General features: G+C 41.1%; 1 protein-coding gene across 1 annotated transcript in view; it reads right to left on the minus strand.

Annotated features, from left to right (window-relative positions):
• The window catches only part of pik3c2a (phosphatidylinositol-4-phosphate 3-kinase, catalytic subunit type 2 alpha), a 67,266-nt gene extending 59,089 nt beyond the window's left edge, over window positions 1-8,177 (minus strand). Inside the window, exons 1-2 of the mRNA XM_049573259.1 lie at window positions 8,029-8,177; window positions 1,729-2,968 (exon numbers count right to left, since the gene is read on the minus strand). Coding sequence (XP_049429216.1) covers window positions 1,729-2,886 — 1,158 coding nt within the window. The 5' untranslated portion in view covers window positions 2,887-2,968; window positions 8,029-8,177. The remainder of the gene's footprint in view (window positions 1-1,728; window positions 2,969-8,028) is intronic.
• Between the last annotated feature and the right edge of the window lie 3,643 nt (window positions 8,178-11,820).

Genomic DNA, 11,820 nt, shown 5'->3' on the forward strand with positions numbered 1-11,820 from the left:
AGGGTGACGCTGGACTAGCAGGTAAATCTCTGGTCTGGATAGCAAAACATGGTTGGGGATAACACATGACTGACACTGACCAAGTGGCGAAGTAGTTAGCCCACTGGTTCAGCCAAACTGCTAAGTGGAAAACAGTAATAAGTTGATAACAGTGCAGTCATGAGGTGTGAAGATGTGAATGTGAAACAGAAAGCTCAAAAGAACAGGACACAGGTGAAACTAAAAATATTAATCACTGCTCTGTTTCGTTTAAGGAACCCTGTAGCCACGCCATTGAGTCTGCATCCGTAATACCAACGTCCTGAGACTGGTACACGTCAATGCAATGCAGCAACTATTAAAGACTCTCTCTCTTTGAGGATTTTGTTATTCAATCGCAGTGAGAGAAAACTAGACTTCTGCACTTCCTCTTGGCTCTGTTTTCAGGGTTTAAAAAATCTAGCCCATAACAGGAGAGTCTGGCCAATTACAGGTCATTTCAGTGAGAAGGTGTTCCAACCGGCTGTCCTACAAATGCATGTGCATGTCCCATCAGTGACAGTCTGATTCAATGGCGGAGAATCCTGCAGAGCAAGTTGCTATTTCAACACTGGTAACAACTGCTTACACTGCAAAACTGCCCAGACAAGGAAGATGGACTTATCAGAAAGAGTATAAAACGTGTCACTATCAGTGAAGCATTTCAGAGAGTGAGAAAAAATGCTGCTAACTGGAGCCAAAAGCTAAAAGCGGTGGCTTCAATTTCATGTTTATGTAGCTAATGTTAGCTAGAGCCTTGACTCTAAGTGTGTCCTCCGCTTCATTCCCTACCGCTACAGATCACTTCCCCGAGAGGAGAGCAGGCACCTGTTCAGGAGACGGGCCCCTAGTCACCAGCCTCAGCAACATGAACCTAGGCAGCACAAACCCCAGCTCCAGGAGATCGGACACACCCAACTCCCCGCTGGATCAGCAAATTTTCTGTTGCTGTTGCTACACAGGTTAGACCCCACGAAGCTGCTAGCAACAAACCCGCTGTGACACAGTCTCTTCCACAGGACACACTCCACAGTGGCAGGGAGTGAGGCAGAGGGACCGTGGGCTGGTAAGCTAGCTAATTCTTGTCTCGTTTGTGGTCTGATAAACAGAAAGAGAAAAAGAGCAGGGCTGGGAGAGGCTGAGAGAATGAGATATGTGCGACTCAAAAATAAAATAAGATTAAATGAATAAATGTATAAGAAACACTGGGTTACTATATGTAATGTGTGCATATGCCAGTGGTCATCTGGTGGGAGATGCTTAGGACAGAGAGGGGAGAGGAAGGAGCTATAGGAGGAGAGTATATTTTTTAAATTCAGCTGGGTTTTTTTGCCTTTTCCAGATTCTGCCTAACCCAGCTTTCAGAGTGAGCCAACTGAAAACTCAGTTAATCCGCTTCATCAGAACTATGTGGGTGTGGTTTGATCGGATTTGATTCACACTTGTTTGACAACATCAGCACAACCCCACAACTGTCATTACATTTTTGATTCCAATGTTACTTAATCCTGATGTGATGTACAGAAGTATGTGACATCACCTTTTTCTGACTGAGCCCTGCCTCCTTCAAACCAGTGAGACAGAACAGCACAGATAGTCATTTCTGATCATGTCATGTTCATAGCTTTCCTGCTATGACATGCTAAATTTGTGCAGTGAAAAGGCAAAGCAATTTAGTTTTAAAACATTAACATTTTACTACGATCGTACCTGATTGTTTGGTTTGTGCTGGGAGGAGGTCCCTGGGATGTTGAGCGAGTGACTCCTAGTGACAGCCGCTCCTGTTGATGCTCTCCTGTGCTGTGAGCGGACTGTCAGTGATGCCTTCACCTCCTGCGGTGGGCTGTGGCCACTACTGTTCCCTTCAGTCTCGAGCACTGCATCCCAAGGATCCCCTGCAACTCCTGGTACTGTCTGTGCAGTGCCTCCCGATGCCAGGGATGCTTCTTCATTCTCAGCTTTACGCTTTGTAAGTGGGTCCAGATCCAGCCAGTCAATGCGGCTGATGCTAGAAGATTCCATCACTGCTGGCTGCTGGGGCGGTGGGTTGGGTGCCAAAGAAGCTGTGCCCGCTTGAGAGGAATCCAGTTCAGTGCTGGTTGATTTGCCATTCTTCAAGTATTCTGAGGTGCTGGCAATCTTGTCGAACAGTTTGGCCATCTCTGGGTCCACTGTTGGCTGTGGGAAGACCATGGCAGCAGCAGGCTGGATGGGAGTAAAGGTCATGAAAGACGGCTGCTGCGCCGTCAGGGCCATGAAAGGCGAAATGGTTGGAGTGAAGCCATTTTGAAATGTGCCAGGTTTGGGGAATGGAGCAGATGGGAACATTGGGGAAGGCTGATGGGTGGGAGTGGACACACTGGAGTTAGACGGGTTGGACAAAACAGGTGTCCACTGGCTGCTCTGGAAAGGAGAGGAGCTACAGGCATGGCCTCCAGGGTAGGAGGCACTGAGGTTAAACCCCAGCAGTGAAGGGCGGGACGCTTTGCTGTTAACCCCAAAGTTCTCATCCAGGAGGAGCTTTTCAAGTTCCTCATTGGTCAGCTTGTCCACATCAATACCCCTGAACTTGTCCTGCTCTGCCTGCTTCTTGGTCTCTGGGAAGACAATGAGGTCTTTTTCAGGTCTGGTAGTACAGGGTAAAGGTAGAGGAGCAGTAGTGGTAGATTTAGGTGGTTTTGGTTTTGAGGAGGACGAGGATGCTGCAGAGGAAGATGGGGATGCTGAAGCTGAATGAGTGTGTCTCTTGTCCCTTTGCAATTTTGCTAAAGCCTCTTCCTCCATGCGGAGGGCTTCCTCTTTATCCACAACCCCCTTTGGCTGGGGGACATCCACCTTGAACCCATTACCACTTGATATCTGGGCCATTTTGTCAACTGGAAGGTGCCATGAGTGTGAAGGCTTTTAAGTTAGTGTGGCTCAAAGGGTTGTGTAGCAAGTCTTTAAACACCTAAAAAAGAAGGGGGGAGAAAAAACATTTGGGTAAATGACATCAAGAGGTGGTCAAACAGATTCAAAACAGTCACAATATCATTTAGAAAAAAAATTAGCTGTCAGTCATACAAATATTTTTATTAGCTACATGTAGACAGAATCTATATCAAATAGTGTTTATTGTGTAATACTCATGCCAGCTTCATTTGTTGAACCAGGCTTCGAATGCTTATTGATTTGCTGCCATTTGTCACATATGCACAGCCAATAATTACTTGCACTTGTTGTGGAATCAAGGGCATCAATCAGGTCACAGCATGGGCTACATTACCAGCATGTTCATGACATGTAAATTGGTCAGCTCACTCACAACAAGCTCTCCTCTATTTGTGTGCCTCTCTGTTGTTCACCTTGACATTGCAAGCTGCACATTGCAATTGTTTACACAGGCAGCCCGGCTGCTCACATACCAAAAAGACTTAATCAAACAAGTGCTTTACAACAAGGAGGTGACATGACTCGCACAACTTGTTGGCATGCAGTTAACGTGTGTGCTTCTGTGCTGGACAGCAGCTAACAATTTATTTTCATTACTGATTAATCTGCTGATTATTTTCTCCCATCTAAAGATGATGACATCCAACTGTGTTTTTTCCAACTGACCCTCAAAAACCCAAAGTTGATGCCAACTATTTATGGTGAGCCTACAACAGGAAGGAGCCAAGAGCATCCCACGTCTATAAGATGAGAAAAACATTGCTGCAAAGAGTGTCTTGTGGTCCTAAAATGACACAGCGCCTTCTCAAAGCGACCATTCATCGACCGATCACAGCCCCAGGGTTGAGTGAGTTCCTTCCCTCCCCAGGCGTCACCGGCCTCTCCTGAGCTTCCCCTCCCATTGTGGTGGAGAGGGCTGGCTGTGCTGGGGCTCAGGCTAGCCTAGCACTATTGTGCAGCTGAGGAATTTGGCATGCTAAGCAGCCCAACGGGTCTCTCTCTCTTCCTCTGGCTTTCTCTCACTCTGTTAGCATTATGTTAGCACCATGGCCCAAGATTGTCTTATCAGCTGTGCTAACACCAGCGGGCAGTGACAATGTGGCTGCATTCATTAAGCATTTGACTAGGAGAGCCTAGTGCCAACTTTCCCAAGAACATTGCTTTGAGACACTAAATGCATTAAAGGAAGGGTCATTGTCTTTTGGCGCCTGCTGTCACTGATGGCTTAATTCTGTGCAGAAATGTAACATGCTCTCACCAAAGTAGTTCATCCGTATATTATTGATTTTGCACTCAGTCAGAATGCATGCTCTGACAGATCGAAGCTCAGTGGTTGAAGTCACTGTTCCATAACCAAAAGATCAGAGCCTCTTAACTGCCAAGTGTCCAAAGTTAAAACACTGAGCTAGACACTAAACAGCAGCTACTTCCTGATTCTGAATGTAAACACCGGTGCAATCTGAGAAACCACATAATGTGATTAGAGTTCATAAACATCAGTCTTGTGTTTTTTTAACTGTTTTGCACAGTAGATCATTGCAGATTGGGCAGATCAATCCACTACAGCTCAAATTCAAGAAAGACTGAGAATAGGAAAGTATGTTATGCTGTTTTAACAAAGGAGATTCAACAAGACTCAAGTTAAACCATGGCTAAACACAGACGATCCTAAATCAAGATAGCCATATGCATAACACCCATATATGGCAAAAGGACACATACAAAGGAGGAAAGTCCTACTTATGTAGAAAAGCCAACGGCAGCCAAGACAAATACTCTGTTGCACTGCACCATGACAAAGGATGGCGAACCCCAGGTCCTGCAAGAACTTGATTCAACACGACATTACTACTGGTAAAGTATTCTGAAGACAACAGCTACCCGAGCCATAAGCCTCTAGTGAAAATGTTTGATTGAGTGAAAAGATTTAAGTATAAGAAAAACTGGACTGGAGAGTGGACAATTCCCAAATCATTTCCTTGGTTGTTTGACAAAGCCACCATCATGTGTTTCAAACCTTTAACATACAGTTTACCCTAATATGCCCTTTAGGTGGCTTTGAGCTTTTGATATTCTTTATCAGCTTGTTTTAGTTTTTAAATTAAGCTAAATTGTTTATATATATTCAGACAATATATTCCATTTTTTTTATGATGGCATCATTCTATCAAATGTAAAAATTCTACATGTTTTAGCATAACATTAAAAAACATTGTGCCAAAATTCAGACATATTTAGTATCTTCTGAAAATTGGGGATTTCCACTTAAATTAGAGATTAAATAATAGTTTCCAAATATTCAAGTCTGTTATAAAACAACAGTTAGGTGCCTGTATTAACATTGCAACAGGTTTTTCTTGCTGTAGTCATCCCTCCTGTTCATTGTAACCCTTAAAAATCTGTTCTTATAGCAATATCAGTGTAAGTAATGGGTAACAAAATACACAGTCCTTGTTCTGTGCAAAAATAAAATCCAAAGTATATCAGATGCACAGTCAAATTGAGGGGATATCTTCCAAAGATACAGTCATTTTAGTATAAAAAGCCTTCTTTGTGTTATGACTGCCTGGGGAACATATAGGGGTCCTTGTGTACCAAAAAGTCTATAACATATCCACTTGTTTGACTGCTTCAGATAAACAGTGTAATACATTTTTTACAGAATGTGGACTGTGGATTTTGTCCCCATTTCTTTCATTTACAGGTCATTAGGAGAGTATGATCTCTAAATGGCTGGAGGAATATTAAAGCAAGCAAGACCTGTCTCAGTGTTCATACGGGCACTTGCCTACTATTTTAGACAGATTTAAAACACTGTGAAGCTGTCTTGACCTAATGGGACTGAAACAGAGTTTTTCCTTCCAATAGTTATGCAAAAGAGCAGATGTTAGCAATACACTGCACAGCTGACCAAAGTACAGGACAACATCTTTAAAAAGGAAAATAAGTAACCAGGTCAAGTTTATAGATTTCTAAGATACATTCTGTGGTTGTTGGGAAAGATTACAATACACTTGAACTTCTCCTCTTTCTTCTCTACTGGCTTTCCTAGTGCTAAGGCTCGCCTGTGTAGGACATTAAGTCTATAAAAAGAAACAAAGGACCCCTGGGGGAGTGAAATCCCAAATGTTGTTCACTTGGCCAGCTGTGGTGTATTCTCATAACTATTGTCCTATAGTTGAATTTACAAATGCATGCGACACCTCCAAGCTAACCTACTCCTTAAACTTCCACGATGGTGCAGTGCCAACCAAATGTTTGCAAATGTTGGTGTGCCTACCTGCTCTGCCCTACAACAAAATCTTATATATCTTATATAGCGGGTTAGACATGCTGCTCAACTCTATTTCTCTGTCCCTTGTGTTAAAAAGTCAGTTGGCAAAAGAGCGTTCATGTTTAAAGCCCCTGCAGATTGGCATAATTTACCTGCTGAAATAAGATCCATTTCATCATTAAATTTGTTAAAGCAAAAGTTAAATTGATGGGACATCTTCCAAAGATACAGTCCTTTTAGTATAAAAACATTCCTTGTGTTATGACTGCCTGGGCCACATAAAGGTCAAGGTCTTATTACTTTTGAGATAGTATGCTCCTGTTGTCATTGATGCTGTCACTGTTGTATACTTGTGATGTTGTGGGGTTTTTTGGTTGATGCTAGTTTTTTTTTTGTTTAGCTTGCCTGTTGTCTATCTGTAAGTCAATATTTTGATAACTGTACTTGTATTTTGCACTCCTATGTTGTGATATATGTTGGGACCCCCTCGAAAACGAGATGAAACATCTCAAGGGCTTTGTCCTAATAAAATAAATCTTGATATATTATGTGCAGGCTCTCTGTCTCAGAAAATTGTATCATCCAGGCCTTGGCCAACTCTTGAGGTGACCTCAGTCAGATTTTGGCTCTCCAGCATGTTTGTGGGTGCAGTTTACTGAATTTTGTCTTTTCTATATGAACTTGCACAATGTAGTGTTGGATATTTCTTACCTTTATATACTTTGTATTTATCACATTTCTGTACATAGGCTATTGTCTGTTTTTATGTGGTATGCTATGGACCTTCTTCTGTGTCCTTAAAGTCATTATTATTACTATTAAACACAGAATTGCACATTTGGAGATTGTCACAAGTTGAGTTACATGCAATAATTACACACACAAGCAGCTCCTAATCAGTTTGAATTGATGCAGTGTGTGAATTACCTTTCTAAAAGAGGACTTGTAGTTACTCAAACTATATCATGCTCATCCTTGCATTTTAATTAGCTAAAAATCTAAATTATCCCTCGGATGACCTTAGGGAAAAGGTTAGGTTTCATCTGATCCCAAGTGTTAATGGTTCGCACTGGGGTATTGTATAATCACATTTTGGGGGACATTCAATAGAAATTCATGTCTTGGTGACACAACCTGTTAGTAGGTAAAGCTACAGAACAATTACATTATCAGTTTTAGGCTTTAAAATGTATGATAAGAGGTTGGCTAACACATCTGTATACATCTCGGCTAGCTAGCTAACCTGTCGGCTGATGCTCACCTGACACCAAATGATGCGTTGTGAATTGTCAGTAAGTCGTGAACGTTTGTTTTACTCACATTTAACATCTTAAAATATGACCTAGCTACTTGTTAATATAAGATAACGGTGACTTTTAACAGATAAGAAGAAAGTAAACAAGCTAAGTGACCCGGCTAGCACGACTAAAAGACACTTCTGGATACTTTTGATAGCGGTTGGAACTTTAACTTCTGACTTTGTTGGATGCTAAGTTAGCCGCTAACCCTCACAAAACGGTACAAGCCAAACGTGTTGTTCACAGTAACACAAAGCTAATGTGGATATAGCCACACAGCGATAACTTACATGACTGCTCCGCACTTTGAGGGACACTGATTTATTAATTTAAAAGTACCCAGGCAACTGCTTTAGTCCTGCCAACTGTCCACAACAAGGAAGAAATGCAGGTTTGGTCACACGGCAAACGGCCGGGCACTACGGAGCCGCAGCCGCCGACTTCTGCCGACAACAAGCTACAACTTTAACCGGCAGACATTTACAGTAACAAAGGTTAAATCCTCACCTTTTAGCGGTGCGGTGTTTGGAGCCATTTTTCCTGCAGCTGCATTTTTTCCATCCACTTGCACTGAAGAGACGTCAGTTCCTGTTGAGGTGGTTGGATGGAGTTTTGGTTGGACACAGTTGGAAAGCGTTTCTGCTTGGCTGGCTCGCTTCAATGGGGGGTAACATGGGGACGCAGCGCCATCGTGTGGACAAAAGTAGGTAGTGTCGCGTTTTAAAATTCAGGAGGGACGTGTGGAAGAGTTCAGGATGAGTTCAGCATGTTTTATGCAGCATTACAACATTACCAGGCCTTCTGTCTTTTTTTCTGTATATTTAATTTTAGCTTTTGAAAATACACAAATCACACAATCACAAATTGACAACACACAAACACCAGCTTTACATTACGAACGTTTCAAACATATAACAGACAATATCATAAATTGTCTTGTAACAATGCAAACAAAAATGTAACTAATAGAATTAAATACTACACTACAAAAATTGTGGGGTGGAGGGTTTGAGAGGCAATGTTATAATAATAATAATAATAATAATGATAATAATAATAATAATAATAATAATAATGCATTTTATTTATCAGTGCCTTTCAAGGCTCTCAAGGTCACTGTACATAGAGAATAAATAAATAAAAACAATACAGCAGCAATAATAAAACATTAAGAAGTTAGCAGCAGGCAATGACATTTAGCAGTGATTGGCTTGTTTAAACAGATATGTTTTGAGGTTGGATTTGAAAGTGTCCAGGGATTGAATATTTCAGATATCAGGTGGGAGGGAGATCCAGAGGCGGGGTGTGGATGTGGAGGAGGTCAGTGAGGTATGGAGGAGCGAGGTTATGGATGGCCTTGAATGTGAGCAGTAGGGTATTGTATGGGAAGCCAGTGGAGTTGATGGAGGAAAGGAGTGATGTGCTGGATGGATGATGTTCTGGTGATGATCCGGGCGGCAGCATTTTGGACCAGTTGAAGTTTATGGATGGATTTGAGGGGGAGACCAGTGAGAAGGGTGTTGCAGATGAGAGGTGACGTGGGAGTGGACCAGTATGGCGGTGCTGCTGGGTGTGAGGGAGGGACGAATTCAGTTGATGGACATATGCAATCCAGGTGATGTTATTGATGTGGGTTTGGAATGATAGTAGTAGTCTTATCCACAATTGCATGGTCTCTTATAATACTTGCGTGGTGAAAACAGACAGAACATGCAGACATTCAGTCTTGTGGGATGGGAGATTTTCCAAATAATTAATAATAGGTTGCCATATTCTATAGAAAGAGTGTATCTTATTCTTTAGTGAGTAAGTTGATTTCTCTAGAGGTATGCAACTTCGCTTCTGAGAGCCACAATCCAACTGGTAATGAGTGTGGGGCACATGCATGAGTGCTGACCCTCGGCCGTTGGCGTTTGTCCGTCTATTTGTTTACTCTCTAGGACTTATACACCCAGGCAACAATAAAAAAGACAATCCAGATTTATCATGATCCCACTCATCCCCTCCATTCAGCATTTCAGCAGCTGCCTTCAGGCCGCAGACTGACCCTACCAATGGCCAAGACGAACGGCTATAAAAAGTCATTATACCATCAGCCGTGGCCCTTCTTCATAAGGAACTGTTTAAATAGATCCCATGGGACCTGTCCCAGGCTCACACAACACATATGCTTTTAATACATAAATGCTTTTAATTACTTTTAACCCACTCCTTTAAGGTTGTGTGTACAGTGTATTTTAGAGTACTGATACTGCTATTCATTTATGAACTTGTTGTCTGCCTGTCACTGTTTTGTGTGAGGTGTTTGTCTTCTTGCCAGTACCAAAAAAGATTTTCCATCTCATGTAAACTGAATGGACAATAAAGTTTTCTAAGTCTGAGTAAACTGGATCATCTGATAATCAGGTTCTGACTCTGATCTGGCTACGTCTGATAGTAGAATTCAAGAGGTTGCCCAAAAGACATACTTCCCGATCCACTGGGAAAGTGACTCCATGGATTGTGAATAGGACATCACAGATCCCCTGCCAAAAGCCTTGTAGAGGCATTCTCTTTTTATTTATCTTGCCCTGTTGCTCCTGAAGTCAAAGAACCACATTTTAAAATAGTATCAGCAATATACCCTGTCAGTGACTTTCTGCACAGAAGATTTAAATTGGCTGTTGATCCTTGTGTCTTTTGCTCTTCAGAGGCCGAAACTGCTGAACATCTATTTTTCAAATGTTCACATGTCACTTTGTTCTGGTCTGAAATCCATAACTGATCATCTTTGAAAATGGACGACATACCTCCATTTACCTACAATGATATTATTTATCTTATGGACAACATGGATACAAACATTTCTGATACTGTCAGTCCTGTGATTATTATGGGTAAATATCATATTCATGCTTGTAAATGGAAATTTGAAATGTGTCCCTTTCTTTCTTTATGCTTATATTTGGTTCCTGCAGTATCATTTCCGCCATTGTTGTTTGATTCCTGTGTTAGAGTTTTGTGAAACTGTTCCTGTCTTGTTGTGTATATTCTAAATAAAATTACAAAACTACCAGTGGTGGAAGAGGTGCTCAGATATTTAAAAGGAAGTAGCAATACCACAGTGTGCAAATGTACATTTTTATATTTAATTTTATACTTATTATTTGCACTTACACTATTACATTATTTGCTGCTGATGTATGTTTTTCCCCTATATTTTATTCAGAGTCAAATGCATTGAAATTTCTGTGTGGGTCCATAAAACCAGGCTCTCATTCATTATCTATGGTGCAGCTAACATGTGGTATTACTTTTATCATGACATAAATGTTTGTTTTTATTTACTTCTATCAAAAAACAATTGACATCCAACTATTACTAATTAAATATTCATTAACAAAATGATTTAAAAATTCCTATTAAACCTTTTTAAATTACTTCAAAGCACTAATAACACATCAACTAAAATGGGAAATAATGTAATGCTTTTTTAAATTAAATTCTATTTAGGTAGAGTTTGCCTCTTTATTAGGAAATGGGAATGCACAACATATTGATACGGTCCATTTAAAATTCATTCATAACTGTTTGTATAGGCTCAGTTGAATGTTGCAATAATAATGTGTGTTTATGACCAAATCCCACGGCACACCTAGATTTGCATCACAGCACATCATTTTGCCGCAGCACACCATTTAAGGACCACTGCCCTGTGACATCACAAGTTTGAGACTTTCCTGGTTTCTGGCTTTGAGAGAGAGTCGCTCATGTTCACAAATGTCGACTGAACTTTCCTAGACCTTAAAAATAAGCTTATGAAACACGTCATTTAGGTGGTTCTCCTCTTTAGAAAAAAGCACATAAGTATTGGCAGCTGCTTTACAAACTGGTGGGTATCTCAACCCAGAATAATATGTCATACATTATTAGTTGATTTATATTTTGTGTCAATGATCTGAGTCTGTAATGCAAGTACAGCTTTAAGATAAATGTAGTGGAGTGAAGAGTACAATATTGGCCTTCATACTGTAGTGGAGTAGAAGTAGAAGGTCAGTGGTGTGGTAGTAGTTGATGAGGTCAGTGTACGACTAGGCAGATGGGTAGACTACTGAGGAGGAAGTAGGTATTCTCAGAGCCCTTAAATAGATGTTCTATTGTGTGTCTGTCTGATGTTATATTCTACGACTCTGGGTAGACTCGTCTGTATATTCCAGTGGCCTTTTGGCTGATAGGTGGATATACTGTAAACATTCAGAGAAAAGAGGTGGGTATACCACATGTATCTGCATATACCTTCTGTTACACCACTGTAAAGTA

This window comes from Epinephelus fuscoguttatus, linkage group LG4, assembly GCF_011397635.1.
Source record: "Epinephelus fuscoguttatus linkage group LG4, E.fuscoguttatus.final_Chr_v1".
In the NCBI taxonomy this organism is placed as follows: domain Eukaryota; kingdom Metazoa; phylum Chordata; class Actinopteri; order Perciformes; family Serranidae; genus Epinephelus; species Epinephelus fuscoguttatus.